The following is a 17,197-nucleotide window of genomic DNA, read 5'->3' on the forward strand; positions in this document are numbered from 1 at the left end:
TGCCTGTTAAAACTGATATATTCATATTGAGTACACTGCTACTTGTAAGGTCCGGTCTTCGATGAACACCATTTAAGTGCCAACCTACTATTAGAAGAGTTTACTATTTTATTCTTGCTCCAAAATGGCATCAACAGTGATGGGGGGCTTTCAGGGGATTGTTGAACAGCATTTTTGGAACAAAGGGTAAGCTTGAGGAAATACAAAATATCAACTGTAGGCTTTGCAATGCTTTATCTCAGCACTCCACAAATCTACACACCCCCTAATCAAACAAGCAGCTTTATGGCATGCGCAATTGCAACTGAAGTATAACCGACTTCCGCAGAACTGGCTTCCACAGGATTTCCTGTCCAAAAATTACCGTGTGGTCATCTGTAGCTGAATGGTTATAAATCTTTAAAGTTAGCAAGACACGCCTAGCCTTTTTTTTTTTTTTTTTTTTTAAAAGGAGACAGAGTGACCAAACCCTGTCATATGCAAAATTTCTCCGGAGTTCTTCCATTCCCGTTCTTTGCCCTGGCTAGGAAGGGAAAAATAAAAAACAAGCAAACAAAAACCCTCCCTTCGCAATATCTGTTTGTTCAAGGTGTCATTTCCCTGGGAGGTTATTTACAGATTTCTTACTGCTTCGCTCATCTTGCCTGGTAATTACTTACTGAAAGAAATCTGCTCTTTAGGGTGAGCTGTTCCTTTAACCCCTTTGGCTCACTCTTCCTTGGAGGCGAGCAAGGGCGTGCTGCAGTGTCTGGGAACCCACCTAGAGGGCCCCCTTGACGCCAGCACATCCCCTGTCAGGCAGCAGTCTCTGCAGCCGAAGCGGGCTGCTGCAGAGTTCATGTACAGTACCACGGAGCCTGCAAGTGTCCTGAGCTGCTCAGAGCCGGGCGGCACAGCCCAGGGCAGACAAGGAGGCTGCGAGGATTCCAAAGGTTCTGCTGGAAATTCGGAGCTGGGAGACCCCAGCAGGAGCCTGTTGCCTTTGTGTTTTAAAAGCATGCAAGGTCTGTATAGCTCGGGCACGAGAATCTTTCAGAAGATGTCAGCGCCTCAGAGTAAATGACACCTATTGGGGAATTGAATTTGGGGTAAAAGAGACAGAGAGAGAGAGAGAGAGAGAGGATAAAAGAAAGACAGCGGGAGAAGAAATTCTTAGACAACGTCTGACTTGCAGCCGTGAAATTCATTTTCTTTCCAAGGCAACATATGAAAAGCCCGCACATGGTTTTAATAACAAATTAAAGGGGATTCTGCAGTGAAAGGATCGATAGCTTAGTCATTTTACTTAAGGAGAGCGGACAGACTTATTATGGGGTTAGGCAGCAGAAACGAATCTCCTCATGACAGCACCTTCTGAAGTCATGACGGTAGCTAATGGTAATCCTGTCCTGCAAAACAGAAATTGCTCCTTGCCTTCCTACTTTTACCATTGAAAACCGGCAATTCAGAGATTTGGGAAAGAAGTTGGCTTTGATTATCCATGGTTTCTAGCCCCTCTGCCCTGGTCTTTGTCCGACGTGTCTCAGAAGGCAGCACTGCGTTAAAGTGACCACACATGAATATGTGCCTAAGAAAGAAGAAAAAGCAATATTCGTTTCTAAAGGACAGCATGGCAAAGCGACCTGAAGTTTTCCATTGCCCTTCTAACACTTCTTTAACAAGGATAACAAGAAACTGTCTTTTGACTCCTTTTTTCCCACATTCCAGAGTCCTTCCTGAGAGGATGCATTAATTTACACTCTAGGCAGTTGGATTATACCAGGACAATATTTGCCACCATTTAGGATTAGCGACCGAACTGGTTATTTTAGTGTGTTGACTAACGAGTGGAACCTAAATGGATGGACCCATACCTGCAGTGCTCTGTGATATTTCTTTTTCCAAATCCTGGAAGGGCTTTTGTTGTTGCTGTTTGTTTTTTGGGGGGGATTTTTTTGGAATTCAGTACTTGTTGCAATAATTGCCCATGATAGCTGCTCAAACAGGAGAGTTGGGATTCATCTATGAAAATCACTACATGTAACATATGAGACAAGGAAAATATTAATGACAGAAGATCTGCAAACATGATGCACGTGAATAATTTCCCCTTTAGAAGGCATTCTTGGATATGGTGAGTAATCAATATCCCCCTTTAGTTTGTAAAGCTCAGAATTATAAAATTCCATGACAGGTGCCAGAGGTGAATTTTTCTTGAACAAGAATATGGGTATCAAATGAGGATAAAGCGTGAAACATGTTTAAAACCTAATGTTGTCTGAGAAAGTAATGGTTATGCAATAACAAATTACTTGTTAATATAAAAGCATCCCAAAATAAAAATTCCAATATGAGGACATTTACAATTGCTAACATTTCACAGAGAAAAAAACCAATAATTTTGTGAATGACAGGTATTTAACTAACAAAAGAAAAAGGGAGGTTTGGGTTTGTTTGTTTGTTTGTTTTTCTTTTCAGTTTCATTTGAAAATTCCCTGGGGAAGGACATACATGCATTTCTGACATCTAATGTCTAATGTCAACTTGCTTGCCCTTAAGTCTTTTTGAATTTCCAAAAGAAGGGAAAACTTAGAATGTCGACTCAGTTTTAAAATAATACTAAGATGTGTCAGTGTCTCACATATAAGAAATTTAACTGCTTAGAAGTTAAGTAACTATATATAAAATCTAATTTAACTATGCAGAACTCTTTCCACCAGAATGAACCAATTTAATAGAATTCTAAAACATGAATCTAGGATGAAGTGTTCAGACTCTTAAAGAATTTGCTTAGTGCATTGATATTATATTGTGTATTAAGGCTCAGCGCAATTTATTAAGGTCCCAGGACATGTGACATCATGTACTATTTCTTATTAGAGTTTATGACTAAATGTGTATAGGAAATAATTGCTGAGGGTATTATAAGGACAGAGCTCATTATTTTAAAATTGCTTGTTTTTACCACACCTTTAGGGCTGACTGGATTTCAATCTCATAGCAAAAACTTTGTCAGTGCTTGATAAAGGCACATTTTAAGGTTTTGTGGCTACTACCATGGTTTGTTTTGGATACTGCAATGTGTCTGATTTTGAAAATATATTTTTCTGGTAAATTTTTTTTGGCTGGTCTTAGGAGAAGTCATAAATATCAAAATAGAGGATTCTGAGGGTTTTTCTAACTACTTTTATGATAGTGTCTCAAATGAAATCTTCCTGGTATCTTAAGGCTCTGCCAAAATCATCTGCTGGTTTGTTACAGATGTTTGAGCTTGTTAGCTGAAAGTCACTTGTAGAGAAGGGTGGGTGACATCCTCAGTCACTCTGGGGAGGTACTGATTTTCTCTCACTACCAGAGACATCCAGAACTGACGTTGTGGCGTATCTTCCTTCTCTGCCTTCCAGAGCCACAGTCCCCTATCTCTACTGTGTTTGGGAGGGAGTCTGAGTGCCATGCCTGCAAACCTTAATGGCCCCTTTCCAAGTGCATCACCAGAGTTCCCAACTCAGTGGGAGCTTTGGGTCTATGGCCTTATTGGGCCTGATGGTGAGGTTCTGGCATCAGCAGTAAGGTCCTTGTCATTCTTACAGAATTCAATCACATAAATAGTCTTTAACCCTAAGGTAAGAAGGTCTTAGAAATAGTCCCTGGCACGTAGTAGGCATTTATCAAATATTTTTTTTCTTCTATTCCTCTGCCTTTCTTCAAGGTTAATTTTGAACCTATTATAATTTGTTTAGGGTGGAAATTACCATTCTCTTTTCTAAAAAGTGTACCTTGCTATAAAGCAACAGTTTTTGTTCTGCCTGAACCAGGTTGTTTGGGTCCATTTGTTTATGTTGCAATACATAGAATGCATGTACTACACTTTGAATAACTAACATTATGACCACCTCATATTTTGCTACAGTTATCTCACATGTACTTTTAACAGGAGAGAGATGAGCTATTCAACTCTGTAGTTTTTGAAAGAATGCAAATGTGCTTATTCATGCTCCTCTAGGTCTGTAATATATATGTTTGAAAGCTGTATAAAGAAGTTGAGAGTCCTGGTGGTTTTCCTTTGTGCTTGAAGCTCGGTAATCCTCCATATACTTCACAGTATCATGTGTCGATTTGTTGTTGTTGTTGTTGTGGCCAAACGTAGCCAGTGTGGAGTGTGAGTGTTCTGTAGATCTCTTCTTGCCTGGGCCCTTTAGAAGGAGTCATTAATAAGACATTGACCTCAAAGGGAGAAGGTGGTGTTTTTTTCCAGGTGACCCAGTTAATGTCGTGCTTGGTTCTCAACTTGCCTGATTGTTGTTTTCCTCTGATTTATAACCTCACCTTTCAGTACTGTGGTAAGAGATTCTAGGTATTTGTTGACAGAAAACCTCCCTTCCCTTTGTCCTACTGTAAGAGTCCCTAAAAGATTGGATTCCATGCTCATGAATTGCTGTGCTGAGAAGGAAGGATTTGCCGAGTTGTTCTCCTTTTCATCTCTATGGTCTCACGTTCCTCATTTCCATGTGTAGGTCTGATCTTGTCTTTTCCTTCTTTCGTCTTCTTCTTCTCCTCCTCCCCCACCCTCCTCCTACTCCTCTTTCTTCTCCTCCTTTACCTTCTTCTTCTTTCACAAAGGGGCAGATCAGAAGTTGGCCACAGATCAATGCCAGGGACTAGTAAACATTTTAAAGGAGATGTGTGCTTTGGTTTGATGAGCCCTGGCTCATCTCTAAGAAGGTTCTAACCCCTTTGGATAGGCAGGATAAAGAGCTGTGTGCTGTTTTTCTCTCTGCTTCTGAGGAGCAAGAAGGAGAAAATTGAGATCTAGAGTAGTCGTCCAACATTTATCAGAGGTAATGATTCAAGTAGAAGCCTGTGTATACTCTCCCACTTGGACTCTCATCCTCTTGCCCTAGGGCTAGTGTGTTGAGAATTGAGCAATAGTAATACAGAATTCATTGTTTATTGGTTACAAGTTAAAGTTAATAAGTGGTCTTTTTACTTGTTTTAATAGAACACTAACCCATAAGTGCTAAGAGAGTGGTATGAAGAATGTGCTTTTCTTGTTTAAAGCTACGTTAGAAATATTTGCTGGAGAGTTTTATTACGAAGCCTTCTTTCCATTACATTTGTTGACCTTTTTACTTCCAAGCCAAACAAAGATTAGGGTTTGCTTCACTAGGTGAATAAGTACTATATAGCTCTTCTTATTTTTCATTCTGGCTGGTTGTGAGCATATAGTGATGGTCTGGCAGTTCAAGGATGGGTCTTCTTGCATGGTTTGGAAAAAAGGAAATGAAAGTCCGCTCTCCAGGAATTTAAATTCCATTTAGTAGCAAGTAAAATGAATCTGCAGAAGCATCATGGCCCAGAGTCATATCCAGCAGTCAGTCAAGAATGACATGACATAGTGTGCCTATGTATAGATGTATGTCTGTGGATTTTTGCCTAATGTAAAAGCAGAACACTTCCATGTAGTCTGATTTATGAAGATGCTATAATTTTATCCCAGAAACACCAGGGCTCTCTTGAATGCAACTGAATTGTACACGTTTAAGATTTAGGAGGGTGCTTTATTTAAATACCTTTGCTTTCTTTTTATGATGGGCTCAAGTGACTCTGAGTGAAGACAGTGGGAAACAGAAGCCAAAGGCCACTGCTATGGGGGGCTGCCCAGGGCTGGTATTAGCGTGTGCCTCTGAGGAAACCTGAGGAAGAGTTGGGATTAGTGACTGTGGATGGTGATTAACTGTTTTACTTATTTGGTGCTTAGGACTTAATTTTTTAAAGACTACACATTTAAATTATTTTATCAAGCTTTCTTTATGGTGCTGAGAGGTGACTCCAGTTGAGAGGCAAAATAGGGTGATTATGGTAACCTGACTCCACACTGAGTCTTCTTTTCCCTTTTTCTAGGCTGGCACATTCCTTTATTGATCGTGTTCTTCCCAGGTCCTGATAAGGTTTACTCCAGCAATTCATGGTTTATTTTTCTCCGGTAAACCAAGAGTTAAACTCATGTACTGATTTGTTTTCTTTGATCTAAATCCTTCAGAGAATGAAAGAAGATATAAAGCAACATAACAACAATATCTTATGCATATATGTATGCATGAAGTATAAATATATACATGTGTATATATGCGCGTGCGTGCGCGCGCGCACACACACACACACACACACACTTATATATATATAAACACAATGAATAAATTTAATCAGAGAAAGGCAAGCTGGCCTGATTCCTAATGCAAGGATCATCCTTCTCATCTGGCCTCTTCAAGTCTCATTTTGAAGATGAGGAAAAAAAAAAAAAAAGTTTTTCTTTGCTTCATTTATTGAAACTATAGAAACTCAACCCAAATTGCATTTTCTAGAGTTTGTTTTGGCCAATGCAATAACCTCGCTTGTCTTATGAGAATATTAGCAAGTGGGAGAAACATTGAGTTTGATGACCACATGCAGTGAAGGACAAAATGCACAAAGTCTCACACAAGATAATGGAGCTCTGCTCATTTTAGTCAACCTAAAATTCCTGCAGGTGTTTGTCTGTCTTCTGATGAGATTTCAGATCATTGCTGATCTTGTTTCAGTACCATCTCTTCCCCTGAGGACAAAACTGCCTGTAAGTTCTGGAATACTAATGCCAAATTCTCAGATTGATCTTGAATTTCTGTTAGGGCCAAATACAATTTATAGACAATAGAATTGAGGTAGAGATCATAATTATACAAACTCATCTTGTTCACAAATCCCCTGGGTTAGATAGAAAAGTCAGCTATTGTTTAAGGCAGAAAGTCAGGTTTAGATTTAATATAACAAAGATTTTTCATTAGATGAAATATTAATCCTATTAAACATTTGACTTTTTTTTAGGTTTTCTATTTTATTATCTTTTATTGCTTCTATCTGTATTCTCCTTAGTTTTTGTTAGCAATATCTTATACTTTTAAAATAAAAATAAGAAGTTATTTTTTGTACAAGTTGATTATGGAATGGTATGATAGAGGAGTAAAGTGGGCACCAGTCATATTAACATGCCCACAACTTACGGAAATTAAATGTAATTTTTAGTCTAAGCAGACTTAGTAAAATAGTGCTCTTTAAACTGCTGACAAGTTATATCCTCAATGGCCTAAGTGGGTGGTCTGTGTCAGAAAGGTTTTAGACAATCCCTACAAAAAAAGGAAGGAAGAAAATATTCTCCATCATGTGAAAATAATTACCTATGAATTTAGGGTGTTTTGCTTCTGTTAAATTCTTCACTCCCCACCCACCCATTTCTGTATCCCTTTTAGCTATTACTGAGTTACTTCCACTAATGTTTAGGTATCTGGGCTCAGAGAAAAATAGGCAGGTAAAGGAAAAGGAAAATAATTCAGAATTCTGAGAGGAAGAATATCCCAAGGAGGGAACCTGACAACCAGTTTCTGACTTGCTGCAGTTTAGAACTAACTTCCTTCCCATCATCCCATCCTCCTTCCCTCCCTCCCCCCCTTTCTTTCCTTCCTTCCTTTCTTCCCTCCGCAGTATCCACATTTTGCCTCTTCCTCTTCTCCTTTGATCATACCCCACGAACACGAACACTCATCAATGCCCATCTAGCTGTAGCATCATTGCCAACATTTACAATAGCTCCAAAGACCTCCAAGCCATAAATTAACTGATGACCCTGTTTATCACTCAGTGGACTCTTGGCCGGTGTTTCTAGTTGTTAGAGAAACCAGCCTGTAAACATACTTTAGACGAGATATTTCAACTAGAGATTCTGTCACGTGCAGTTGTGGGATATATATTTGGTTTCAAGGATAGATAATCGAGATTCTGTACCATCAGGTTATTGGCTGGGAAAAAACAAAACAAACCAAAAAAAGCCTCAGGTTTCTAACTCTAACTTCTGGTGTTAATATTATCTGTGACTTTGTGAAGGCTCCCTGAGCTCTTCACCACTTGTTGAAAATGAGCGCAGCAGTTATTTCCCTGCTTCCTGTTGAAGAGTAGACTATTAAAGAACTCTCATAGCAAACGGGGAATAATAATTTATTAGACTGCTAGACCATGGCATGCTGAAACCTCTTGAGAGAATTTCTTAAAAATATAAGTACCAAATGTAACCACTGACTACTTAATAGAAGAGGCAAACAGTGACTGAACACCATTCCCCAGTCCTCCATCCCTGCACCTGTTCCCGGATTTAACATAATGATTTAATGGCAACAGTAACTTTTAGAGGTGAGTCTGATTTGAATCCCTGTTTGCAGATGAGGAAAGGAAGGCTCAAAGAAGGTAAATAGCCTGTCCAAGGTCCCATATGTATATGACTTAGGGTTGCTGACCCACTCATAACCAGGTCCAGCCTCATTTTAAAACCCAGTGTGTTTATATCACCATATGTTGTTCTGTGGCAGATGCCTTAGCACTCTGTCTGTGGACCTTCTGGAAAATAGACTAGCAGGAAGAGCAGAGAAAATAATCAGTTTCACTGTGTTAGTTAGCAAGTTGGGTAAGTGCATGGGATGCCTAATGAATGTCAGTGGCCTTTCCCTGAGAAACCCTTCCTGGTCATGTTAGTCCCTGACCTACACTTCCACTATGTCAGTGGCTCTTTTTGTGTTTTCTCAGAATGAGAAATTTTATAAGGAATTTGAGGTGAAACATGTTCCCAGGAGCACTCTGTCTGGTCAATGGGGTCCTTTCTGTGGATTAAGGAAAGGTGCTTCTCTAGGCAGATATTTTAGGAAAGACATCCCACTTCAAGCAGATGAATTAGAAATGCAGAGTATGGTGTTTCATGAATGGATAGAGCCTCTGTGCAAAGCAAAAGGCATTGCTTGCTCTAGGCACATAGTCAGCCAGTGGAGCAGGTGTGAGTTGAACTTTGCTCACTCTGCTGTTGGATGATGATCAAATGGCACAGCCCTGACCCTGTCTGGACATGGTCTCCACCTCCACCTCAAAGGGCAGTTCTGATGGTCAGATAAAATTCATGTCTTCGAGAGTGCTTTGCTGAGAATAAAGGATCAACAAAGTTTTGAGTTTTGCTACCATTGTTATTATTTTCTTCAAGATGTTCTAATTACAGGTCTTGGAAATTATTATTATTATTTTTTGCATGGATAAAGAATATTCACATTTTCTGAAATCAGAGCCATTGCCGAACTGCCAAAGAAACATTTTAATCATGAAATTGCCAATATCTTAGCTGCTGAAAAATGTCATTCTTACTCGATTGTGTTAGAACATGGGGAACATACTGATTCATCTAAGCATAGGGCATGCCCAGGTATGTTTGATAACAGTCCCGCCTTGAAGACACTCAGAGACTCTTGAGGAGAACAGCCACAGAAATACATAATTATAGAACAGTAGGGAATGTATTAGTATAGGTATGTACAAAGTGTTACACGAATTTAAAGGGAGAAACAATTGGCTGTTCCAAATACTTTAAAGAAGTCTAGAAATGAGGAACTAAAAATATACCCAATGGACTTGACAATTAGTGGTTATTGGCAACACTTTGGAGAGTGGTTTAAGAGAACGTCTGGGGGTAAGTTCTATCTCTGGGGTTATAAAAGAAGAGAAAATTAATGCACACTATTTTCAAAATTGTGGACAAGGACAGAAAGGGGAACAGAGAGTAGGGGGCAGAAGGAAGAAGAGTAGAATCAGTAGTTAATGAGGAATACTAGGTACTTCTAAGGATCAGGAGACATACTGCAAAAGAAGTGTCCGGTGAGAGGATCAGGTCAGTGAAGAACATGACTTCCTTCCAGATAGGAGGAAGAAAGGGAAAGACTGATGCAAATAATGTAGAGCTTGGTAGGTAGAAGGAGAGGCCGAGGGAGTTTTGGTCTCTTGCCCTCTGTTTTATTTGTAGGGGGGAGTGGAAGTCAAGATTGTATCTCAGAAGGAGGACCATGGGGAGGCAAGTGAAAGAGCTTGGCCAGGTTGTGGAACGGTATTAGTGGGGAGGAAATCAATGATAACAGATAGATAAAGTCGATAAAGGACATTTCACTTATACAAAATTACCTTCAGAAAATAGCATGTCAAGAAAAGGGGCAGAGATGTGACAGAAATCTACAATTCTTAATCACTACAGTAAAAAACTGTTCTGTCATTAGAATTTCTCTTGTTGATTATATTTTTGGGGATTCCAAAGAGTGCAGAATTGATTTTACCGTTGGGGTTCTCTATTTTTTGTAGTGGTGGAGGCTGTTTTATGAACATACTAAGTAGATTGCTGGGCCAGTGTCATGACCTAATTTTGGAAATGTGAGATTTCCTAGGCTTCCTGGAAATAACTCTTGGGTGACAAATAGAAGCTCTAAGATGTTTGCTTTGAATTTTATCTTCAAATGAATAAAAATCACAGTGGGAAGAGAAGGCAAAATGATTCAGCTTTGTTCACTTTTTTAATAGGAACCTTTCTGTGGTTTATGTTGGAATGTCACAAATCCATATATATATATATATATATATATATATATATATATATATATATATATATATATGACCTGCTTTTACAAAGATTTCAAAACCCTTCTGAAGTTGGCTTGCAAGTGTCACCCATCTCTGAGAAACTTACTGAAAATGACAAAGCCTACTATGACTTCAACCAGAACTGGCATAACCTATTTTAAATATTTATAAATTTACATTATCTTTTATGTTTCCATGATATCTCAGGAGGAAGAATGTCAAATATAAGATGCAAATTAAAGGAACTTCTAAAATATCTTATAGGTTAATTATAAACCCTATAATGCATAGTGAATTGAGATATTATGAACTCCTTTCATCTTTTCTGGTCATCAGCACTTTCTCTGAGATCAGCAGAGCTTCCCCCTTAATATTCTTAGTGTTCAGTGCTCATAATTACTTGGTCTGGGCTTTCTTTGTGGGGTTTCTACTGAAGCTCTAATTCTCTAAATAGGGTCCCAAGCAGTCCTAATCACTTAGAAGCAGACTTCGTGATTCCCTTCCTTGGAGTTGTCATGTTTTCCTTTTTAAATTTGAAGGTGAGGAGGTTGAACTAAATGATCACTAATGGTGCTCTAAGAACCTAAGAATCTATATCTTACCTTACTAATTTACTCATTTCTGTATTGTTAAGGCTTAACTCTCCCTTGACTGAAGGGAATGCTGAGAAATGCATTGATCAACAAACTCCTCAGAGACCTAACCCTGATGCCCTTCAGAAGGGTTGGGCCCCTCTGCAAAAAAAACCCGAGTTCTCCCAGCCTTAGGTATTTGACTTACTTATTTCTTCACAAAACTATACTTTAAAGATCAACCTGTTCATGGGTCAGATGGCAACCTGATGCCCATTAATGCTGATAGTCACTAAGACTATCTGAGAAAATATATCTCACATACTGTGTATGTGTCCCTTATGTCTTCCCCACTCTTCTCTCGGCCTGAGATCTCTGGATCTTCCCTTGGCTAGTACCCATTGAGTCTAAAAAAATAACGGGGAATGAAGGTCTCAGTATCAGAAACCTTGTCATTGCCTTGTATGTGTATGCATCTTTGTTCAGAAAATTTAAAATAAATGATTTTCATAATTATGGAGAGTCTCTTGATGTTTTAGAGAGAAAGGACATCTGGTAGTGCAGAATGGGCACACTGAAACCCTTGTCATTGAGGGTACTGGAGGAGACCTCTCACATCATATGCAGGCGTGGAATCCTGGGAATTCGAGTTTTTTTTTGTTTTTTTTTTTTTTTTTTTTTTAAAGATTTTATTTATTTATTTGAGAGATTGACAGTGAGAGAGAGCATGAGTGAGGAGAAGGGCAGAGAGAGAAGCAGACTCCCCGTGGAGCTGGGAGCCCGATGCGGGACTCGATCCTGGGCCTCTGGGATCATGACCTGAGCTGAAGGCAGTTGTCCAACCAACTGAGTCACCCAGGCGTCCCCTGGGAATTCGAGTTTTATGGAAGAGAATACTTACTGAAGAATCCCATCATCTAGTAATCCATGCAGGGTTGATTCTTGAGAGAGACTGAATGTTAAGGTAGATCAGGCTGTCACCATGTTAAAGAATGACCATGTTCTACGAAGCCTTCCCCGCACATCCTTTTGCTTTGAGGAGCTCTGTGTGACCAGACTAAGCTTTGAGACTTTGTAGTAACCAATCATAGTGCATTCTGTTCATGAGCAGCCACCTCAGCTACATAGCCCAGCACTTGGCCACTTCATAGCCCAGCACTTGGCCCAGTGTCATACCCAGTAGGTGCTCTGTAAAGTTTTCCTCAATAAATGGATCTGTGCAAAGAAAAGGATGAGTAATAAAAATTATGTCATTGGAGTTAGGTACTTAATATTTTGCAGTATTTAAATGGCACGATTGTGCCATGTTTTGAGATGAAACAAGCATACTTCTGCTACACATATAATAAAGACAATAATAAATATCACATTTAAGAGGTCCTATAGGACACATGCATGGCTCAGTCATTAAAGCTCAGGTCATGGTCCCAGGGTCTTGGGATGGAGCCCTGCATCTAGCTCCCTGCTCAGCGGGAAGCCTGCTTCTCCGTCTTCCACACCCCTGCTTGTGTTCCCTTGCTCTCTGTCTCTCTCTGTCTCTCCCTCTGTCAAATAAATAAATAAAATCTTTAAAAAAAAATTTTAAAAAGATAAAGATTGCATAATGCCAGGTGTGGACTAAACTTTTCATATAATTATCTGGTTTTTCCAAATTCATGCCTGAGGGTATGCTATCTATTTACCAAGGGTAAGGCCTTTGGTAAGTTATCTAACCTCTCTGTGCTTCAGTTTCACCTCCTGTCAATGGGGGGCAATAAATAGTTCTCACTTCATGGGGTTGCTGTGAAGATTAGATGAGAAAACCTGTCACGTGCTTGGAAGAGCACCTGCCACTCAGTATGTAGCCAATTAATGGCAACTACTGTTACCAGCCAGATCAGGAGACAAGGCTCTGAGAGGGTAGCAGGGAGGCCAAGGGTAATCTTGTTGCTCAGTTACAGGCTCCTCCAGCCTAGGACTGCCCACAGCTCTAGATTGCTTGGAGGACAAAACTGCTTCTTCAGTGTGTCACGTTCTAGGAACTTTCTGGCATATATCAGAGACAATGCCTTGGGTTGAGTTTGAATTGTGGGGAAATAACATATTCCTCCTCCTCTCTCTAATCTCAGCAAGAATTAGCTACCCTTGGAAAGCTACTGTGCTCTCTCCTGTTTGGAATCAGCTCCTGCTTCAGGCAGGATAAATTTTCCTTTTAGGGCTTGCCTTACTCTTGTCCTTCATCATTAGATTCTCAGTTCCTAGCACAGTGCCTGCCATATATTAGGTGCTCAATCAGTGCTTTAGAGTGCAAAACTACATTTCCAAATTGTGTGCCTGGAATTTTGTGCTCTCAAGATTAATTTTTATTTTTCAGCAAATAGTCCATGTGTTTGGGTAAGTAAAATTTTGATAAAAATTGTCATCTTGTGCATTGAATAATTCCCACACATCTTAATTTCTGATGCTTGGGAGAATTTAACTGCGTTTGCAAAGACATCCATCCTGCTGAATTGTGTTGACCTGCAAAATCCACATGCTATTCCTCCAAATCACCTCCTTATCTAAGACACTAATTATTTCTTTAAAACTAATAACCAGTTCTTTCGCTTTTATTTACAGCAGTCTTTCTTTTCTTGAAGAGATCTATGTTTTATCTTTCTGGCCAGGCAAAATTGTGTAAATTAACTCTGCAGCTGGTCCCTTTCTTCATTTATAGCATATTCTGTTTCATTTATAACATTTATGTTACATTTTAATTTCTTTTCCCTAAAGACAGGATACGGTTGTCAGATATAGACCAGCCTCCCTCTGTGGCTCTTCTCTTTTCATCCATCTTGCACTATCAAATCATACTCTAAAAGAATCATCTCCTTTGTATCTCTTCTCTTGCCTAGAAAATGTGTTGGCTTTGTGTTGCATACAGGGCAGCGAGCATAAGGTCTTGTCTCCTCTGGCCTCTACCTTTCTAACTTCATGTATAAATGCTAGACACTATTAGTGTTAGGGCTAGTCCCTGTATTATTCCATAGTACATATCCTATAGATGAATTTTTAAGTATATACATTCTTTAGCATAGAGCTTACAAACAAGTATTTTTAAGTCACAGAACCCTTCTGTCAAATAAAAGCTCTGGTAGTGACCTACTAGAGATCTGACAGTGGTAAGGAGCAGCTCTACACCAATGCTGTGCTTTTGAAGAAGGGCTGGGGAAGCTGGAGCCTGGCTAGTCAATAGCCCCTGACCTTGACTCCCTCGACCCCTTGCTCTAGCACCCTTGATGGGGCTCCATGGTGTCAGAAGACATTGCCCTGCTGTGTGACAGACCTCGTGTTGGAAGGCACTCCCACCCTCTTGCCTTTTATCATGGCAAACCCCCTAATCTATCAGAATTTGGTTTGCTTCGTGTTCCCTGAATTCTAGGTAGAGTGAAGCTTCCCTTCTATTCTTTTGGAGAGTCTTGTACTTCCCATAGCATAATGTGTGCTGCCAACCAGCTGTTTTTATCCGCTTACAGAGAGGCAGCCAACTTCGTGGCTAAGAGCACTGACTCTAGATCCACAGTTGTTCAAACCTGGATCCAAGCTTCTTAGCTGTGTGACCCCTGGAAGGTTAGTCAACCTCCCTCTGCCTCAGTTTCCTTATCTGTAAAATGGAAGCAATAATAGTGTGTACCTCAGAGGCTGTTGGTAGGATGAGATGTTGTACCATATGTTAAGTGCTTAGACGGGTATCTGACCTACTGGTGCTCTTCCATGGTTGGTTGTTACTAGAGCTATTGTGTATTGGTACTGGGTTGGGTTGCCTCAGAAGCAAGCCCCAAGAGCAGAATTCAAGTGCAAATCATTTATTCAGAAGGTGATCTGAGGAAAAACTAGTAGGGGAGTGGAGACAGGAAAGGTAGGGGGAGACCTGTTCAAGGCACATTAATGCTCAGGTAACTGAGAAAGGCTACTGGACTCAATCCTGTTAGGATCTCTGGGAGATGATGTAGAACTCGCTTCAGAGGTCTTGCCTAAGAAATGAGGACACTGGAGAATTTAGCATCCAACGTCCATCTTCACTAGGCCTGTGGTTATCTCTAGGAATTAATTCCTAGGATTTCCAGCCTGGCCTGCATATAGGCAAAACCTTACATAGGATATTGCCCATGCTTAGACTAGGATTCCATCGAGATGGGTTTGCCAGAGGGATATGGGCAGGCAGACTTCTGATAATGATTGCTGTAGGACTACGAACAGAGCTCTTATGGGCTTTCTGTGTTATTATGTTCTCTTTATTTTCCCTGGCCCGTGGACTAGATCTGTGTGGAATGAATGAAAGATTGAACACATGGATTTTTTTTTTTCTACTTATCCTTCAAAGCTCTTTGAATTGTGTCTCACCTAACCTATCTTTAATTCTCATGATTCTGGAAACAAATTCCTCTTCTTTAATTATGCCAGTCTCCTCACTGTTCCCAAAGAAACCCATCTGATTGCTTTATATGGGATGCTCTGCCCTCCACCCTGCCTATCAAAACTCTACCTATATCTTTCTAAGTCATCCTGTTTCCACCAGTTCATCTCTTCCATGAAACCTGCTTTGACCTCAGATAGGTCACTTCTTCAAAGGCCATTAACATAAAGAAGGCTGCACAATTTAGTGTTCTACTATCTACTAACTGGTAAGGCTCCATAATTGATACACATTTTAGGGCTAAACAAAAATATCTGTGTCTTATATACCTCATCTTTTTTGCTGACTTGGCCACATCATACATACTAAGCATATTAAATACCAAGAGGCATTGATGTGTGAGCTTTGGAGCTAGACAACCATGGCTGCATCCTTGTTCTTCCACTGGGGAGGTTTCTGATCTTGAGCAACTGAAGATCTTGTATAGCTTATTGAATCTCTTTTTTCCTCATCTAGAAAATATGGCTAATAACCCTACCTCATCATATTGCTGTAAGGATTAAATGAGTTACTATACTTGAAAATCCTAACACAGTTCTCCTCAAGAAGTAGGTGATCAATCAACAGGATCAACAGATTCTTGACTCTGAAGTATTCAATATCATCTTTTTGTTGCTCTTCTTTAGTTTCTGATGTTGCTTTTGTTTTGCTTTTAGTTCTTGTCAAAAGGAGACATTAAATGACATCTCAAGAAAAACATTGATATTTGAAATATTGAAAATATTGGCATCTTATATGAAAAATGATTTATCAGTTGAGCTTTTGAAATGGGTAGAATATGACATATTTTTCATATTATATTTTTCATATAATAATATGACATTTTTCATTTTACTTAAAACATCAAACATGTCTACTAGATAAATACTTGAAATCCCTTTGCACATTAGAATAAGGATTTACTCATGTTTTGTGAAAGAATACCAAGAATTATTTTATATATTTATATGTTTTTCAGTAAGATCATATCTTGGAAAGTTAATTTAAACTTCAAAATTTTAAGGATCTAGACCCATGGTTCTCAAAGTGATGGGCATGGTAAGAGTTGGATAAGTGTTTTAGAGGGAGGTAGTTGTATAGTACCAGAAATGCTTGCAAGAGTTTGTGCAAAAAACCATCCAGCCCTCATCTTCCCATCCTAGTAATAAGGAGTATCAGAATCTGGGAGTGGAGAGGTGGGGAGGAAGAAGGTAGATAGCACTTGTATTGTGACAAAGTGTTTAAGAGGTCTTATACCTATCTCTCTTAGCAGATAGTTGTATGATGCAAGGAAGGAGCCCAGGATTTAGAACTATACTGAGCTAAGTTCAGATTGAAGTTGAATGTTGACTGGTTGATTCTGAGTAAATAACCCAACTTTCATGAGCATCACTCTCCTCGTTCATAAAAGAAAAATACAACAGTACTGGTCACCCAGATTTGTTGTCAAGATTCAAGGAGATAAGTTATTATTTATTTGTTTTTTAAACGTTGCCTTGTTCCAGGCAGCATTTAGGGCAGCCAGCAGAGATAGATGACTATGATTTGTAGGGGAGAGTGATGAGGGAAGGGGCAAAGTAAACAAGGCATAGTGTTCATTTTATCTCCTGAACAAAGGGCATCAAAATCTTGGGAAAGAGAAATGCCTGCACTGGAAGAGGTACTTTGAAGGTGCCCTTCAGGCAGGAAGAGAGTCCCCTGAGAATTTGGCTGTAGGTAGGTGCTCAGGTGAATTGAGAGTGCAAGCCAGTCTGTGTAAGAGAGG

The 17,197-nt window shown here is 39.6% G+C and overlaps 1 protein-coding gene across 7 annotated transcripts in view; it reads left to right on the top strand.

Moving 5' to 3' along the window:
* The window catches only part of PDE4D (phosphodiesterase 4D), a 1,483,850-nt gene that overhangs the window by 910,586 nt on the left and 556,067 nt on the right, over nucleotides 1-17,197 (top strand). The window contains exon 1 of one of the 7 annotated variants that reach the window (XM_032334882.1): nucleotides 451-2,113. The exons of the other annotated variants lie outside the window; for them this stretch is intronic. Coding sequence (XP_032190773.1) covers nucleotides 2,067-2,113 — 47 coding nt within the window. The 5' untranslated portion in view covers nucleotides 451-2,066. Of the gene's footprint in view, nucleotides 1-450; nucleotides 2,114-17,197 lie in introns of those variants that run through there. 7 annotated transcript variants of the gene reach the window in all.

This window comes from Mustela erminea, chromosome 3 (assembly GCF_009829155.1).
Source record: "Mustela erminea isolate mMusErm1 chromosome 3, mMusErm1.Pri, whole genome shotgun sequence".
Lineage (NCBI taxonomy): Eukaryota > Metazoa > Chordata > Mammalia > Carnivora > Mustelidae > Mustela > Mustela erminea.